General features: G+C 42.0%; 1 protein-coding gene across 1 annotated transcript; it reads right to left on the minus strand.

Annotated features, from left to right (window-relative positions):
* Window positions 1-1,096: 1,096 nt before the first annotated feature.
* Window positions 1,097-14,646, minus strand: CASC3 (CASC3 exon junction complex subunit). Its single transcript, XM_051994570.1, has 14 exons — window positions 13,369-14,646; window positions 12,462-12,489; window positions 12,062-12,099; window positions 9,338-9,493; window positions 9,096-9,247; window positions 8,468-8,644; window positions 7,585-8,276; window positions 6,217-6,281; window positions 5,814-5,928; window positions 5,288-5,386; window positions 4,813-5,027; window positions 3,534-3,656; window positions 3,316-3,380; window positions 1,097-2,766 (listed from the first exon to the last, which is right to left on the minus strand). Exons 1-13 carry the CDS (start codon window positions 13,582-13,584, stop codon window positions 3,357-3,359), a joined length of 2,100 nt encoding a protein of 699 aa, XP_051850530.1. The 5' UTR covers window positions 13,585-14,646; the 3' UTR covers window positions 1,097-2,766; window positions 3,316-3,356.
* Window positions 14,647-15,437: the final 791 nt, after the last annotated feature.

Raw genomic sequence — 15,437 nt, forward strand, 5'->3', positions numbered from 1 at the left:
TCACATCCATTCCTCCTTAAGTCTGGCTATTATCCTGAAATGCTCTCCCTACCCCCTAAATAGGGCACATGGTCCAACCCACAGCCAGCCAGTAAAAAAGAAAAAAGATGGACTTCAAAGAGTGTTGCTTGTGGTTACTCAACAGGGGGCAGAACTGAGGGGGCTCAGATCATTTCACTTTGCAAGGAGAAATAGAGACATTTCAATTTGGAGATGTAGCCCACACAGCTGGGTCCAGGTGATGCCAGTTCCACATCAAACTCTAAAATGCCTACTTGGAAGTATCCTACTATACAAACATAAATATCAATTTTTCTACAGAGGATAGTGAGCTGTACCAGATAATAGGGTTACCCGTTTCCCCTCTAATTTACATGAATAGCTAAGTGGATGGGGAAAAAAAACACCCCACCAAACCTTACTCCCTTACCTCTGAGGGTGAGGTTACCCTAACAGAAGTCAAGGCATTGTACTGCCACCTGGTGATCAACCCCTCAAAGCAGCACTCAGGACATTTCACAAGGTACTCTAGAACTCCAAAACTGATTTCTATTCTCTATCCTTTAGTTGTGGGGAGCATCTTGGAATCTCAGTCTCCCTATCACAGCTCTCCACAACTTTGGCACCCAGGAGTTCACTGTCTGGTCAGAGATACTGAGCTCTGACATAATGTGATCAGATTTCCTCACCTTTGTCTATCTTGATTTCCCTGAGGCTTGTGAAGAAAGTTGATTTCCCTCCCTCCCCACATTCAAAAATTGCAATGTTTAGAGTATCCAGATGTTGCTTTAAGAACCCAGTCCAATGAGGCGGGACCGTGCAGTGGAGTGATAGTTCTGGAATTAGAGGCCCTGGGTTTAAATCCCCAACTCTTGACACATTAGACTTTGGACAAGTCACTAGATCTCTGAATTGCACTTGTACTTTTTTTATGTGGTGTCAGATTTAAAGTATTAAGAAATTCAAAATAACTGGAATCCCTGTTTACAATTCATCTGTATCTAAATGAGTGATCAAACAGAAGTCCCTGTCAACTTAATGATTCTACGAATCCCTTTGCATCCCCAGTTAAATTAAGGTAAAACAATCAAGGTAGTCAGATTTCCCATCTAAAATTTATCATCAGGAAGTCACAATGTAAATCACAAATAATAAACACTCCTCAGAACAACAAAAAAAGAAAAAAGAAAACCCCAGAGAAAAACACATGGTTCAACAGACATAACCATCACAGTGTTATAAGGTCTGGGAGACTGGTCATGTGGCCCTTGGGCTCAAGGCAGCAAGAAGACAGCCTATGAAAGATACAGCCACCATTTAGCTTCTAACAGAGGGTTTTTCTTAACTGAGTCAAGTAGGAAGGAAATGGCTGATTCCCATCCCCCCTCACCCTCCTACATGCACTTTTTGATTGAGCCCATGGCCAAGATGACCTGCAGTGACCAATCCAGCTGAAGTGACTAGAAAAACAGTGACTATGCTGAAGTGAAATGGCCATTATGCTTGGGTTTTGCAGTACATTGGGGGTAGCAGCCAAGTGGCCCCTGGCAAGTACAGTGATGAACTCTTCTGGAGAGACAGATGGATTAAGTTGCCCTGAGCCCAAGAAGCACCTGGTTACCTTTTGGCCTTAAGCCTGGCTGCTATGCCTTTTTTTTTTTTTAATTAAAAGGGAGGCTATCAAAGTGTGGAAAGGAATTAAGTAAAACGTGCTGGAAGCATTGCACATAAGTTTCAGGGCCAAGTGGATGAGCTACTTGAGAATGTAACCCTCAGAAGCAGTTGTCTGGAGGGAGGCATTGGACTGCAGCAAATGGGAGTGGAAGGAAAGAGGCTCAAGACCCTCCAGTTCTTCCCACAGCATTGCATTGACTTGCCCTAGGCACTATGAAGAAATAGCCCTAAGGATGGTTATGGGAGGAGAAGGGGAGGATGCCATTATTCTATCCTCCCCACTCCTAAGAGCACCTGATCTATTGCCTCTCTCCAAAGTAGAGAATTTGCACCTATCTAATCTAAAACCCATCACAGCAGATAGTGGGATCCAAATCCCTAAAAGCTGAAAATGGAAGGTAGGGCACTTCTTTTGACTCTGGGCCTTTCTCAATGCTATACTCTGCTGAGAATTATGTTTTCATGGGGTTGGGGAAGAATTAGAATTAAAAAATAACATACAACAAGAACAAGAAGAGAAAACAACAAAACCAAAGAAAGGCCAGCTCCTATGAGGACTGTGGCTGGGGAAAAGAGCTGGCTGGTACATTCATGTTCATCTGGGAGGGATGTGGTGGGGAATCTAAAGGGAACCAAAGGAATTGGTAAATTGAGTAAAATGAGTTCATTTTTTTTTTTTAAGGAAAAAGGAAGAATATTAAACAGCAAGCAAAGGTTTTTTTCATTCAACATCTTAAACAAGGAAAGATCAAGAAGGTTCCCACCATGGGAGGGAAGGACATTTCTATCCCAGGGCAGGATGAAAGGAGGGGAAGATCAGCAGCAGAGACATGAGCTTCTAGGTCTAGAGACAAGGGTACACGAGCTGGCTGGCTGACTAGGGCCTTCCCTGCCCTGAGTACAGACAGCTACTCCTCTAGAGGAAAAAGATATCCTTATTTTCCCATCAAAGCCTATTCCCAAGAAGAGGTAAGGCAGCTTTTCATTCTGGGTGTTTAACAAGTCTGCTTGCTGATGGGGGCCATAATAGCATCAGAGCACTCCCAGCAGCAGGTGGCCTGATGTAGCTTTCATCTTCTCACTTCTGCTGTTCTGGAAATAGGGAAAAAGGAAGAACCACCACCACATTAATACACCTTCCTGGGTTAGCCACAGGATGTTTTTAGAGAGCCAGACAAATCATTAAAAGAGCATATTCTAGACTGATGAAAATCCCAGCACTAAAATTCTAGGACTCACTCTGGGGCAGGATACCAGGCTCAGATTCTCCTCTTTCTGGATATGGACAGGTTAACTTTTCTCCTGCTTTCCTTTCTGTACATTAATCCCACTTCCCACATCATTTCCCCCACTTCACCAGGTCTTTTCTTCAACTCAAACCCATGGGTGCCCTAACTAACAAAATTAAAGCCAATTTAATAGGAAAAGTATTGCTGGATGCAAGATCCCTTTTGATTTTTCCCTACATATTTGCCAGTTATCCCATGAAACTCTGGCTGCAAAAAAATTATTAGGCATGCTTTAAAAGCCTCATTTTCATTAAAAAAAAAAAAAACCTCAACAACTATCAAGTATAAAGTTTTTGTTTTTTAAAGCAACAACAGCATGACAGTTATTTTATCAGGTCACATTTGTACTTACTTTTTATGTGGTGTTAGATTTAAAGTATTTAGAAATTCAAATTAACTGGAACCCCTGCTTACAACCTGAAATAAAAAGTTAAGAATTTGGTATCTTTCAAAACATACCCAGCACACTTTTCCTAGATTCCCACCCAAGGACAAACAAAGTACCATCAGGGGAGAGGAGGAACCCAGTGATAGGCTGGAACACTAAGCTAACCCTAGAAGTTGCTATACCTCAGGTGGTGGGGGCTTGATGGTGACTGGCTGGGATGTCCGCCTAGGTGGAGACGGTTTCGGCTGCACCTGTTGCTGGACTGGGTTATAATAGGTTACTCCTCCATACACCTGAGACTGAGCCTAAAGTCCAACCAACATGGCAAGGAGATAAAAGGAAAATGGGTTAATTTAAGGCAGAATGGAGGTAAAAGCTGACATACAATAGAATCCAAATAAATAGTATTTAGTAATTATGGAGGTTTCTAAGCAATACCTTCAAAATGATTTAATTTTTGTCTCCTTGGGCTGCTCCCTCTATTTGGGTTGTTCTCCTACTCCACTGACATTATGTGATTACCGCCTGCTTCAACTAAGGTTCCTAAAGTTCCTGGCCAGGAATCTCATCGTTGTAAAACTTTAAGCCATCTAGTATCTAAACAAGAACTCCACCAAAAGAGAACCCACACCAGCCCATTCTACCTATAAATAACTTCTATTTGGAAGTTTTTTCTTATACTAAAACTAATCTACCTCTGAAATTTTTACCTATTACTCCTGCTCTTCTGCCTTTGGAGGCCAAAGCAAGTGTTTCTTTCTTAAATTATCTCTTTAAAACTTCAAGAAAGATATCATGACTCTTTTCCCCTCCAGCTTATGTCTCCAGATCCTTCAATTAGTGCTCAAAGGGCATGCTCTTGGACTCTTAATAATTTAATCACACTCTTTTGGAGGCTCTTCAGCTTATTAGCCTTCTCAGTGGCAGTCAGTGTGGTCTGATGCTAGAGCATATATCATATCAAGTGGTCATTCCTTCTTCTGAAATTTCAAAAAATCTTGTTCCTTGTCCCTATAGCATTTTATCACCACCCTGTCCTATTCAATAGCTTCAGGTATATCTTATCTTCCCTACTGGACTATGCTGAAACTGATTTTTACTTATCTTCATATCCATGACAACACTTGCTGCGAGACATCTTGGCACACAGGTATTTGATAAATATCTTGAATGAATAGAGATGAGGAAATGCCATGTAGTTTAATAGCAATCATTTACTAAATGCCTATTTATTGTGTGAAGGGAATTTTGTCCCTAAGTGACTCCTGTCACTAACCAAAAAGCATACATGAAAAAATAATAAAGGAACTAGATAAGGACTAACAGGGAGTACAATGAGGAGGCTGGACTATTACAGAACATCTTAGTCCTTTACAAATCCTGAGATTTATCAAAGAAGTTGCATCTCCACATCACCATAGGTAATTTGAGGACAATGTTACAGTATGCTAGTTACCTTACCTGGGTGTTAGGGTATAGGTGAGGAGGTGGGGGAGGGGGCAGTGCCCCTGGGGCATAGGGATAGCTGGGACTGCCGAAGTTCATGACACCTGGAGCGGAGAAGTAGGTAGGGGCAAGCAGCTGCTGGGGTGGTGGCTGTCCTGGGGACATGGACACTGGTGGGGGGTACAGACCGGGGTTAGGCAGAGGTGTTGGCGTCTGATGGGGATGTAAACCTGGTCAAAGAGAATGAAACAAAGACTGAAATAGGAGAAGAGAATGTTATTTCTATGATAGTTTCTAAATCTCCTAGCCCCAAAGAGCGGTCAGAAATAGTTATTTCCTAAGCTATTCAGGACTGTTTTAAGAAGCTCATTAGATTTTGGTCCCTCTTAACAAGTGGGAAAGGTTCAGGTCACACAAAGGAGCCCCCCAGGATGTCTCATGTACTCTACACTCCTACCTGCTGAAAGGGAAATTAGAGGCATAAACTTACCAGGGTGGGGGAGGTGCATTTCTGGTTGTACAATCATGCCTTGAGGAGGCATCGGGGTAGGGCTGTCACTGTGGGTGTAGATTGGTCCCTGGAACTGCACTGCAAGATATCACAGGGGAATTCACTAATAGGGATTCTTATTCCTGATGCCACATGGGCATTCCTTTGCCCTCCAAAAAATAAAGACTCCTGTAAAGATTTTCTCAGGGTTCTATTGGGAAAATGGAACAGGCAACTTCCTATTGTCCACATTCATATGTTAGGAATGGGGAACCCTTTTTTCTGCCAAGGGCCATTTGAATATTTGGATATCATCATTTAGGGGCCATATAAAATAATCAACTTAACAAACTCAAGCAATGGGGAAACTGTTGTTGTCTTGGCTGGGCCAGACCAAATGATTAGGATGACTGGACGTTCCCCATCCCTGTGTTAAAGGGAAAAAGTTGTCTGAGAATCTCCTTTCAATGTAGAAACAGAACTCTGATAAGAAAGCCTAATTCTAAAGGGTATTCTTCAAACTCACATGGGTCATAGTAGTGCCCTTCCATGATACTAATGTGTACAGGTGGGGCCGGTGGTTCAGGGACAGGTCTCTGACGCTGGGATGAATATCGTTTGGCTCGACTACCCTGAACGCTCTGAAAGAGAAATATCAAAGACTAGGTGAAGGTTGGCTCTCAGGGTCCTACCTTTTACTCACCCTCTCCCTTAGCCCAGTAAAAACTGTCCGACGGGCAACAAAGTCTATAAATTGAAACAATGGTCTTTCCTGGACAACCCTCTAAGACAGTAGAGTGAGAGCCTTGCAAGGGAAAAATTAATTCCAGGATTACTTCGTTGGTCCTATTAATGCTTGGGTTAAAAAGAGTATGCCAAACTGCAAGCTAAACTTATCCCTTCTCCAATGTCTCATCACTATTCTTTACCATTTCTTCCATACGGTTAAACTGAGGTGGAGGGCCTGCTCCCAGGTGCATGTGGTTGGGAATACCTGAAACACACACAAAAAACCCATTCATTGGAGAGTATAAGATAAGCACAAACACAGCAATTCAGGATGATTCCTGGTAGAAGGGAGGGAGTTTGTAGACTCCAGTTCTGGCAATAGCTTTTTCCCTTTGAACTGCTACTAGAGAAAATCTCTTCAAAAACCATTTCTGCTTTCTATTAGCAAATTTACTACCTTCTCTTATTTATGACATACAATGAGGATCTCTTGGAAAATTAATTCAGTGTCATAGCCAATCATGAAATGTTTTGTTTGACTATATATATTTTAATGTTTGTTTTTTTCTTTTTCAGTGTGAGGTGAAGAGGGCAGAGAAATAAAATGAAAGGAGAGAATGGAGATCTAAAATAAAATATTTTTAAATGAAAAAAATAGATAAAAAGAAAAAGTTCAGTAAGAAAGAAACTTTTCTTATGAATATTTCATTCTACAATATTCATTCATTGTAAATACTTAGCTCATTACAACAGACAAATTATCAAGACTATCAATCTGGGGTAACAATTAAAAAGGGAAGGCATATTTTGTTAAACCACATATTCTGATCACATCCTAGATCTAGAGGCCGTAAGAGTTCTGTTCTGTAGTCATTCCTATCTGGGAAAAATCATGTAAGTAAAAGGTCCATCTTGCTCTTGATTGGCAAGAGAAAAATATCTGAAGAAAGATACACTTCACTCTTTTGCCAATTTTCTAGTCCCAACCAAGAGTTCCACATCTTGTTTGAGTGGGAGCTTTTCATATGAAAAATAAACAAAGGATTCTTAAGACTCTAAACGGTCATGAAAAACACTTTCAGGAATGTAGGAACTCACTCATATTCAGCCATCTAGTGGCTGAGGAAGGACTGAAATGACCACTTGGGGGCACACTTTAGCAATGGGGAAGGACTTGTTTCTAAACATGAAGGTTGTCAGGAAAAGAAAGGATATTCTTCCACAGGAAATTAAGACACCAACTTAAAACTTGAGAGGTGTTTCTGCCTTAGAGAACCAGCCTCTTTAATCATTAGCTCAAAAGGGAATAGAGATCCTTCCTCTTTGTCCACAATATCCAATTATAGAGCTCTGAATACTAGAAGTGAATAGTGTTAAACAATCAATACTTTTTAAAAATATACAAAAATACTATGGTACTTAAGAGCACCAGGCTAAAAATGATTGTCTCAGAGACTTTAATCAGTCATATTAACCCAGACAACTCATTTCCAAGATTTCCACATCCCATCATCTAACCTTCTGAAGGCAAAGAAAATAAGCTAGTCATCCACCCTTGGCTTACTTACCTCGAAGCTCCCTTGGTTGTAGGAATTGAGGCTGCCCTGGGCTCCAATTTTGTTCTGTCAGATTCAGTTGGGTCATATCTTGCTCAAGTTCTCCTGTGCTGGAATCCACTGGGGCTTCCCAATTTCCAGTCTTTGGAGGTGTTGGGGGGGTAGTTGCAGGAGGTGGAGGTGCAGGGGCCGGCCCCTCCACAGGAGGTGGCACTTCCTCTGCCAACTTGCTTGCATCTCCAGCTTTGTTTCTGGATCTTCTTGCACGAGAGTAGGACTTCTTTTCAACTGGTCTATCTGGGGGTGGTGGTACAGTTTCAGGGATAGGAGGAGGAGGCTCTGAAGCTGCTTCCTCTTTTTCGGGGCTGCCAAGCACATGGGAAGACTCTATTTCAGGGGACAGATCCCCATCTTCGATGTACTCCAGGCGCCGAGAACGATAACCATTTTCATGCTTGACAGAGTCATTAGAACGAATACTATGTGGCCCTCCATTTTCTGTAGACCTAAACCCGGTCCTTCCTTCTTTGTAGCCCCCTGCTCGAGAGAAGTTCCTAGATGTAGGCATTCTGCCTGTACCAGCAGCATTACGATTAATGAATGTTCTTGGGGGCAAAGAGGATCCCCCAGAGCCCTGGTGACGGGGAGGCTTGTTTGGTCGGTCATTGGCCCAGTTAGGTTCTCTCTGTGGAGAGCTTCCAAACCTTAAGTATAGAAGCAAAAAAACTCCATTATAATCTAGTGATGAAAAGGACTACAAGTTCTAGTGGTTATAGGACCATATCATCTTCTTCAATGGTGCTACAATTTCTGACTGCATGAATGGTGGCAGTAAAGAAAAGTAAGTCCTCTACCTGAAAATTTTCAATAATCCTTACTTCAAGCCATTCCTCACCTAGGTTTACGGATTCTCCGGGGTTTGATATCATCAGGGTTGTGAGCTGATCGAATATCATAACCATACAGGGCAATGAGCTCCTGCCGAGACTTGGGTGCTTGTTCATCCTCTCTGAACTTGTCATGCTCCCAGCGACCCTCATCCTTCCACAGCTTCCGCTGACGTCCTTTGGGTCTAGACAAAAATGGAAAAAAGTCTTTCTGGCTTGTAGGACCTATCAAGCTGAAAAACACTTTGAAGAAGCATGATGTCTTCCCTGAGAAGAGAGAGACATTTATAGTACAAAATAAACATTGCCTGATTCAGCCTGGTTCAGCTTCCCAGTCAAAGCAAGTAGGCCTCCCAGAGGTCTGGACAATACTAATGCCAAACCCCTTTACTAGACTATAGATTCCACAAAGGGAAAGGCCACATCTTATCTAAATTTTGCAACTTCCTCAGACACTTAAGACATCTTTGTTGAACAAATAGCTGTTTGGAATATAGTCTGGTAGCTCAGCTGTGACAATATTTTTTAAAATGTAATCTGTATAGCATTTCAAGTCATCTTATGCATTTCTCCTAAAATAGAGAAACAACTATTTCTATGCAAATCCTTTTTGAGAAGCCCCTTCCTAAGTGTTACCTGACTTCTTCTTCTTGAGTTTGGCCTCGAAGGTCATGTTCAAAGAAGAGCCCTTTCCTGGGGATGTAGGCAGGGTTCTTCCGATCTTCATCATCATCCAAATGTTTTGGGACCTTTTTACCCACCTTGTTTTCTACAGGTTCTGTGCTTTCCTGAAAGAAAAGCAAAAGAGCTTTTTATTTCTCCAAGCTAAGAATAATTCATCTTGCCCTAAGACGAAATGTCCTCTGATGGGTACCTACTTGTCCATCTCCACTTTGTCTCTCGCCAGTCACAGTTCCTTTTGGATCAGGCTTTTCTTCTCCTTTATCTTCTTTTGCCAAAGAATTAGCAGCATCATTAGCTTCTGATTTCAGCTCCACCTTGGAACTTTCCTCTTCACTGTATTCTTCCTCTCCCTAAAAAGATATTGTCCTTGTTACTTCTTAAAGAAAAATCAGGACGAATCTTTCCCGTGGGAAACCTATCCTTTTGATAAGAATCATTAGTATAATCAGTTGAAATTAAAAGCTAAAATACTTTCCCTATCTTCTTGCAAAAGTAAAGCAAAAGTTTTATGAAAATGAAATTCTAGGTTTTAGATTTTTTGGAATTAATTCTAGTAGTTGACACATACTAGACAGTTAACAAAGAATCATCAGGTGATTAATTATCTCGCTAGATAAGGTGTTCTTTTTAAAAAATTTTTTTTGGGGGGGAAAGAGACACAATTGGGTTTAAGTGATTTGCCAAGGAGGGAAATAGCTAGTGTATGAGGTTCCATGTGAACTGCTCTCAGATCAGGTATCTTTAACTTGTTTTTAAAAATATTTTAATAATTGCATTTCAGGGACAGCTAGATGGAAAAATGGAAGGAGCACCAGCTCTGAAGTCGAGAGGATCTGAGTTCAAATCTGGCCTCAGACACTTAATACTTACTAGATTTATGACTCTAGGCAAGTCACTTAACCCTGATTGTCTCACTTCCCAAAAAAATCCACAAGAATTGGTTTCCTTTGTAATCTATATTTTATGTACTTAAAAACATTCTGAGAAGGGGTTCAGATACTTCACAAAGACTGCCAAAGGGAGCTACAACACAAGAAATTTTAAGAATTTCTGCTCTACATCAATTAACTAGTATTCACATACTGTTTTATGCAAACCTCAGACACAAAGCATGAATTCTCCCTTTTGAAATAGTCAAGAATAATTTTTTTTTTTTTTTTTTTTGCTGAGGCAATAGGGATTAAGTGACTTGTCCAAGGTCACAGAGCTAGGAAGTGCTAAATGGACACTTGAGGACAGATGAACTTCAGGTGCTCTAACCATGTCAAGAACATTTTAATTGAAAAGAACAAATGCTAAAAATATCCAGGAAATCAGTAAATATTTTCTATTTAATAGCATAATAAATCTAACAAGTCCTTCTAAAAAAATCTCATAGCTTTATGGAGTCTTTCTTCCTACATTTAGCCAACAAGAAACCAGCTCTTCATTCCTTCAATAAATGACCAGCATCCATTTCTCTGCCTGGTACTACATTCCCTACCGATTCTCAGCCTCAGCTCTAAAAATTCTGTTTGGTGTACATGTGACCTTTCTTCACTGCCCCTCAAACAGGGAGCCTAGAACTTTTCTTTGACTGGAAGAAACATCCTGAAGTAGTAATTGAATGATTAACGAGGTGACCTTGTTTATACTCTGTCTCCACTCTGTAGCTGAATGTATAAAGGATTCAGAAACTAATTTTTTTTTCAGCATTCAAAGGAAGGATACAAATAGTACAGTGCTGGGGAAAATCCAAATTATACCCCAAAATTGAAACCTAACAAGCCAAAGTGCTGCCCTGGAGTTCCATGGTTTTATCTTTTCAACACTAACACCTTCAACGCTAAGAATCAGCTAAGGTTTTTTCATTTACAATAAATTCCTTCATTGCAAAGGCTTACACTCAAGGTACACACAAGAATCCCAGCCAAAAAACTAGGAAAGTTGCATCTGTAAGGTCATGATTATCAAGAGGCATTGTGTAGTTGTGGGAAAAGCACTGGACCTGGAATCATTAAAGACCTGAATTCAAATTTCACCTTGACACTTGTTAAATCACTTATCTTCCTGAATCTCAATTTCCTATCTCTGTGAAGTGGGGAAGATACCTATTTTAGATGATGAAATGCAAATAGAAGTCAAGTTGTCCCACAACTCTTAAAAACATAGCAGAAGAAAGGAGAATTTGGAACTCAAAAATTTGTTAAAAGTTGTTTTTACATGTAATTGGAGAAGAAACAAAATATAAATTCTTTAAAAATTATAACAGCAACATCTGTTGTTATTTTAAACATTATACACAGAAGGGGCAGGTATGCTTATGCCATTCCAATGGATACTTTACCCTGAAATTCCTAATCACACATGTCCATGACAGACTCCTACAGCACTGAAGGAACACTCTGACAATCAATATCACTCAGATCATGCCACTGCTAAACCCTCAAAGTAACTCTCAAAGTTACTCTCAAAAAGAGAGAAAATAATGCTCATGCTGCCTAAAGTGTATTGTCTCATGCTGGCCTAAGTTGGAATTGACATCACTCACAAGACAACTCTAGCTTTACAGCAGTTAAAATGAACTACTTAACCACTATAAGGCAAAACTGAAAACTGATAAAAAAAACCTGATGGTACAAGGGCTCTAGGCATAATATCTAAGATGCTTTTGTTATTTTATTTTTACCACTTTTTTTTCTAATTACAAAAAATTCTATTCATATAAAATAAATCCCTTTGTAAGATCAAGTCAATTTCTGATGCTAAACAGTTTTTCTGAAGCACAAAAGGAGAAGTGGAACAGAAAGGCAACCACATCATTGTGACAGCAGCTCTGTATACAACGGATAATTGATTGACTTGCAAGATTTGTAGTAAGAATTGTATGCATACTCCAAATTGTTTGTTCATGTACTACAGAAAAATGTTGTACTCACTTCTGAATCCTCTGCACTTTCATAATCTGAGAGAACAGCTGAAAAGAAGAAAGAAATCAGAAGTCAAACAAACCAGCTAGACAAAGTAACTATAAGCACACAATCTGTCCACAGGGTGACCCAATGTAGTTGTAGGCTCAGTGAGAACAAACCCTCTTTGCCATCACTGCTAAATTTAGAGTTATAAAAGAATAGAAAATGCACTGCCATTATAGTTAAGTTCAGACCTATACAAAATAGAGGATGTAAGAAGTTTAAAATTAGAAAATAACTACATCCAAGATAGCAGTCTCAGGAAAAACAGATTGTTAGAGTAAGCAATTAAAGAGCAAGTTTGTGTGTGAGGTTGAGATTTGTATCAATCGCTTGCCCACTGAGGCCAAAGTAGCTCCTTACTCACCATCGCCTTCTATGCAGTCTTCACTTTCCTAGATAAAAGAAGACAGAGTTTGACTCTTGGCTATAATTCTACATGAAATTCACTTCTACATTTCCCCCCACCCATCTATGGACATTTCCCAGATGACAAAATGAGATATTTGTAAAGCACAAAAGCTTTAGGAAGAATCCTGTCTGACTCTTCATGACCTCATTTGGGGTTTTCTTGGCAAGGATACTGGAGTGGTTTGCCATTTCCTTCTCCAGAAGTAGTTATTTACTCCTATCTGACTTTTTATGACTCTATTTGGAGTCACAAGATCCTGAAGAAATTTTCATTTCTTTCTCCAACACATGAGGAAACTGAAGCAAAAAGGGTAAAGTGATTTGTCTACAGTCACAGCTAGGAAGTGTCTTAAGAGGGATTTGAACTCGGGTATTCCTGACTCCAGGCCTGGCTCTCTGTCCATTTCAACACTCAGCTGCCCTTCAGGAACGTTAGCTACTAGTATTAACTGTTTTAAAACAGAAGGATGGGGCCAGAGGTCCAAAGAGCTAAGAAGAAGGGCGAAAAATAAACCTGAAGTCATCTTCTAGACGCACCTGAGATTGGGAGAACCGGTGGAGGGGAGAGAGGAAGGAATGGGGCAAGACAAATATGGGCACACTTCCTACCCCCTTTTTTCAAACTTAGGGAGTGGCAGAGAAAACACTCGATCTAATCCTCTCGACCCTCGGGTGAAAGGAAAACTACTTCGCGCACGACTCCTCTGCTTCATTCCTTCAGGGGTCAACCCTACAGACCATCCCCATCTCATCCAGTCCCGTCCCCTCCCCCTCCCCGCAGGCCCCGCCCCCTTTCTTCTCCTCCTTCCCCCCGCCCGCCGCTCCGCGCTCTGCCCGGAACGGCCTGGGCCCCGCTCACTCACACACTCCGACTCTTCGGGACTTCGGAGACCGCCTCCCTCCGCCCGCCGCGAGTTGAGGCCTCCGGACCTGCCGCCGCGCAGCGAGGACGAGGAGCCTCCGCCGGGCCCCCCGCCTCCGCCGCCCCCGCCCCGGGAACCGGCACTGTCTGAGCCCGAGGCTCCGGACTCTTCATCCTCTGTGTCCTGCGAGGCGCGCTGCCGTCGTCGGTCCGCCATCTTGCGGAGAACCGACCCCCGTCCGGGCTTCCGCGCTCCCTCGCTCGATCGCGAGTTACCCGATTCCCCCCCGCCGCCCGCCAGCCCGTCAGCCTGTCTGCCGCGCCCGTTCGCAGGGGCCGCTGGGAGACCGAAGCTCGGTGGAGGAGGAAAGCCAGGCGAGACTACAAAACCCAGTATGCTCTGTGTCAAGAGCCCGTCGCTCCGCTTTGCTTCCGGTCTCGTGGTGGCGCTCGGCTACTCGAAACTCCAGTGGTTCTTAGAGGCTGGGCAAGGACAAATGGTGCAGTGGGCGGGGACAGTCAGGAGAGAGTGTGGTTGGGTTGGGGGAACTGGGCGGGGGTTTGTTCCTCGCTAGCAGAGCGCTTGCGCGCATGGGCCCCAGCCTTCCCAAGCATTTTTACTGCCAGCCGAAGAGGAAAATAGCCGGCCTTCCTCCAATGAGGGGACCTCCCCGCCTCACTCCGGCCATCTTCTAAGCTTGAATGTCTGAGGCTGTAAGCTTGGAGGAGCGGTTTGCGAGCTTTGAACAGGGTGATCGTGTTTTCCATTTTCCATGACTCCCAACCTTTTTGCTCGCTGTGAAAGAATGCTCTAGAGTCGCTCCCTGAAAGCCCTCTCCCGGGTCGGGACACCAAAGGGGTTACCAGAGGCTTTGGTCTGCAGTCGAGCTCAGACCAGGGCCAAGGTAACGCTGTTATTTTTTTAAAACTTGGCTATCAAGCCCCTCCGGTCTTCTATTCCCCTTTTTATATTTCGTGGATGCTATTGCTCGACTCGAAGCTGCTCACTAGTCAGTTTGCCCTTTCTCTTACCATTATTTGCTGGATAATCTTTATGCCCCTTTAGGTCAGAGTTGGAAATAGGTGTGTGATGAATAAAAGACCAGTCTTTGAATCTGAAAGACCTTAAGTGCTGCCGCTTATCCTTCCAAGACAAACTTTTTTTTAAGAGTTTTTGAGTTGGATAACAGTTGCCAATAAGTTGCTAATTAGGTAGTACTTCATACAAAGTATCGCCTATGACTTCTGATCAATGTGAGTAAAGTTTCCCACACAAATAAAGAATAGGTCTAGACCAAAATAAATGTGTTCCTTTGCCGTTTGGGTCACCTCCAACTTATTTATCTTTTGTAGAGTGAAGTGTTCCTAGATTTAGAAACCTAAAGCACCACTGGAAAAAAACTTTTCTATTTTCTTAAGTTTTTTTCCACTGGGTAGTAGTTTTGAGATTATGCAAAGCATTATGCAAGCTCCCAAATACAATCTATCATTCTTCCTAGGGGAAGACTGGCCAGTTATAATGGTGAAAAGAGCATTTTTCACCCATCTTAGTTTTGCAATATGTCTATTATTAGCTTACCTCTTTGAGTATTTGTAAATCTCATTAAGGAGGTACTGCTATATTCTGACAATGCAATCAACTCATCTGCAATCAGGATCCTCTAGAAGACAAGTATCTCTTCGGTTTGGACCTTAACAAGACTGGTGAATACCTTTAAGGAGCATACCTACCTGGTCATATGTCTTTTTTTTTTGCTGAGGCAATTGGGGTTAAGTGACTTGCCCAGGGTCAGACAGCTAGTTAGTGTTAAGTGTCTGAGGCCAGATTTGAACTCAGGTCCTCCTGACTTAAGGGCTGGTGCTCTGTCCACTGCGCTACCTAGTTGTCCCTATCTATGTCTTGATTTGATCATCAGAAGTGGTTGCATTTATCAAGGAATCTGATGTGATCTTAAACATAACTAACCTACAGGAGAATCATACACAAAGGGGACACAAAACAAGAAATATGAAATGCATAGCTGCACCCCTAGCAGCCAGCAGAAGTGGTTCTTTTGTACAAACAGGAAA

The sequence above is a fragment of the Antechinus flavipes genome, chromosome 4 (assembly GCF_016432865.1).
Source record: "Antechinus flavipes isolate AdamAnt ecotype Samford, QLD, Australia chromosome 4, AdamAnt_v2, whole genome shotgun sequence".
In the NCBI taxonomy this organism is placed as follows: domain Eukaryota; kingdom Metazoa; phylum Chordata; class Mammalia; order Dasyuromorphia; family Dasyuridae; genus Antechinus; species Antechinus flavipes.

Excerpts from the sequence above, each read along its gene's own strand:
- CASC3 (XM_051994570.1), bottom strand. The coding sequence starts at position 13,584 with ATGGCGGACCGACGACGGCAGCGCGCCTCGCAGGACACAGAGGATGAA. Across the intron at positions 8,277-8,467 it reads CGGAGAATCCGTAAACCTAG|GTTTGGAAGCTCTCCACAGA; the intron begins GTGAGGAATGGC and ends TCTATACTTAAG. Across the intron at positions 5,028-5,287 it reads AATGCACCTCCCCCACCCTG|GTTTACATCCCCATCAGACG; the intron begins GTAAGTTTATGC and ends CTCTTTGACCAG.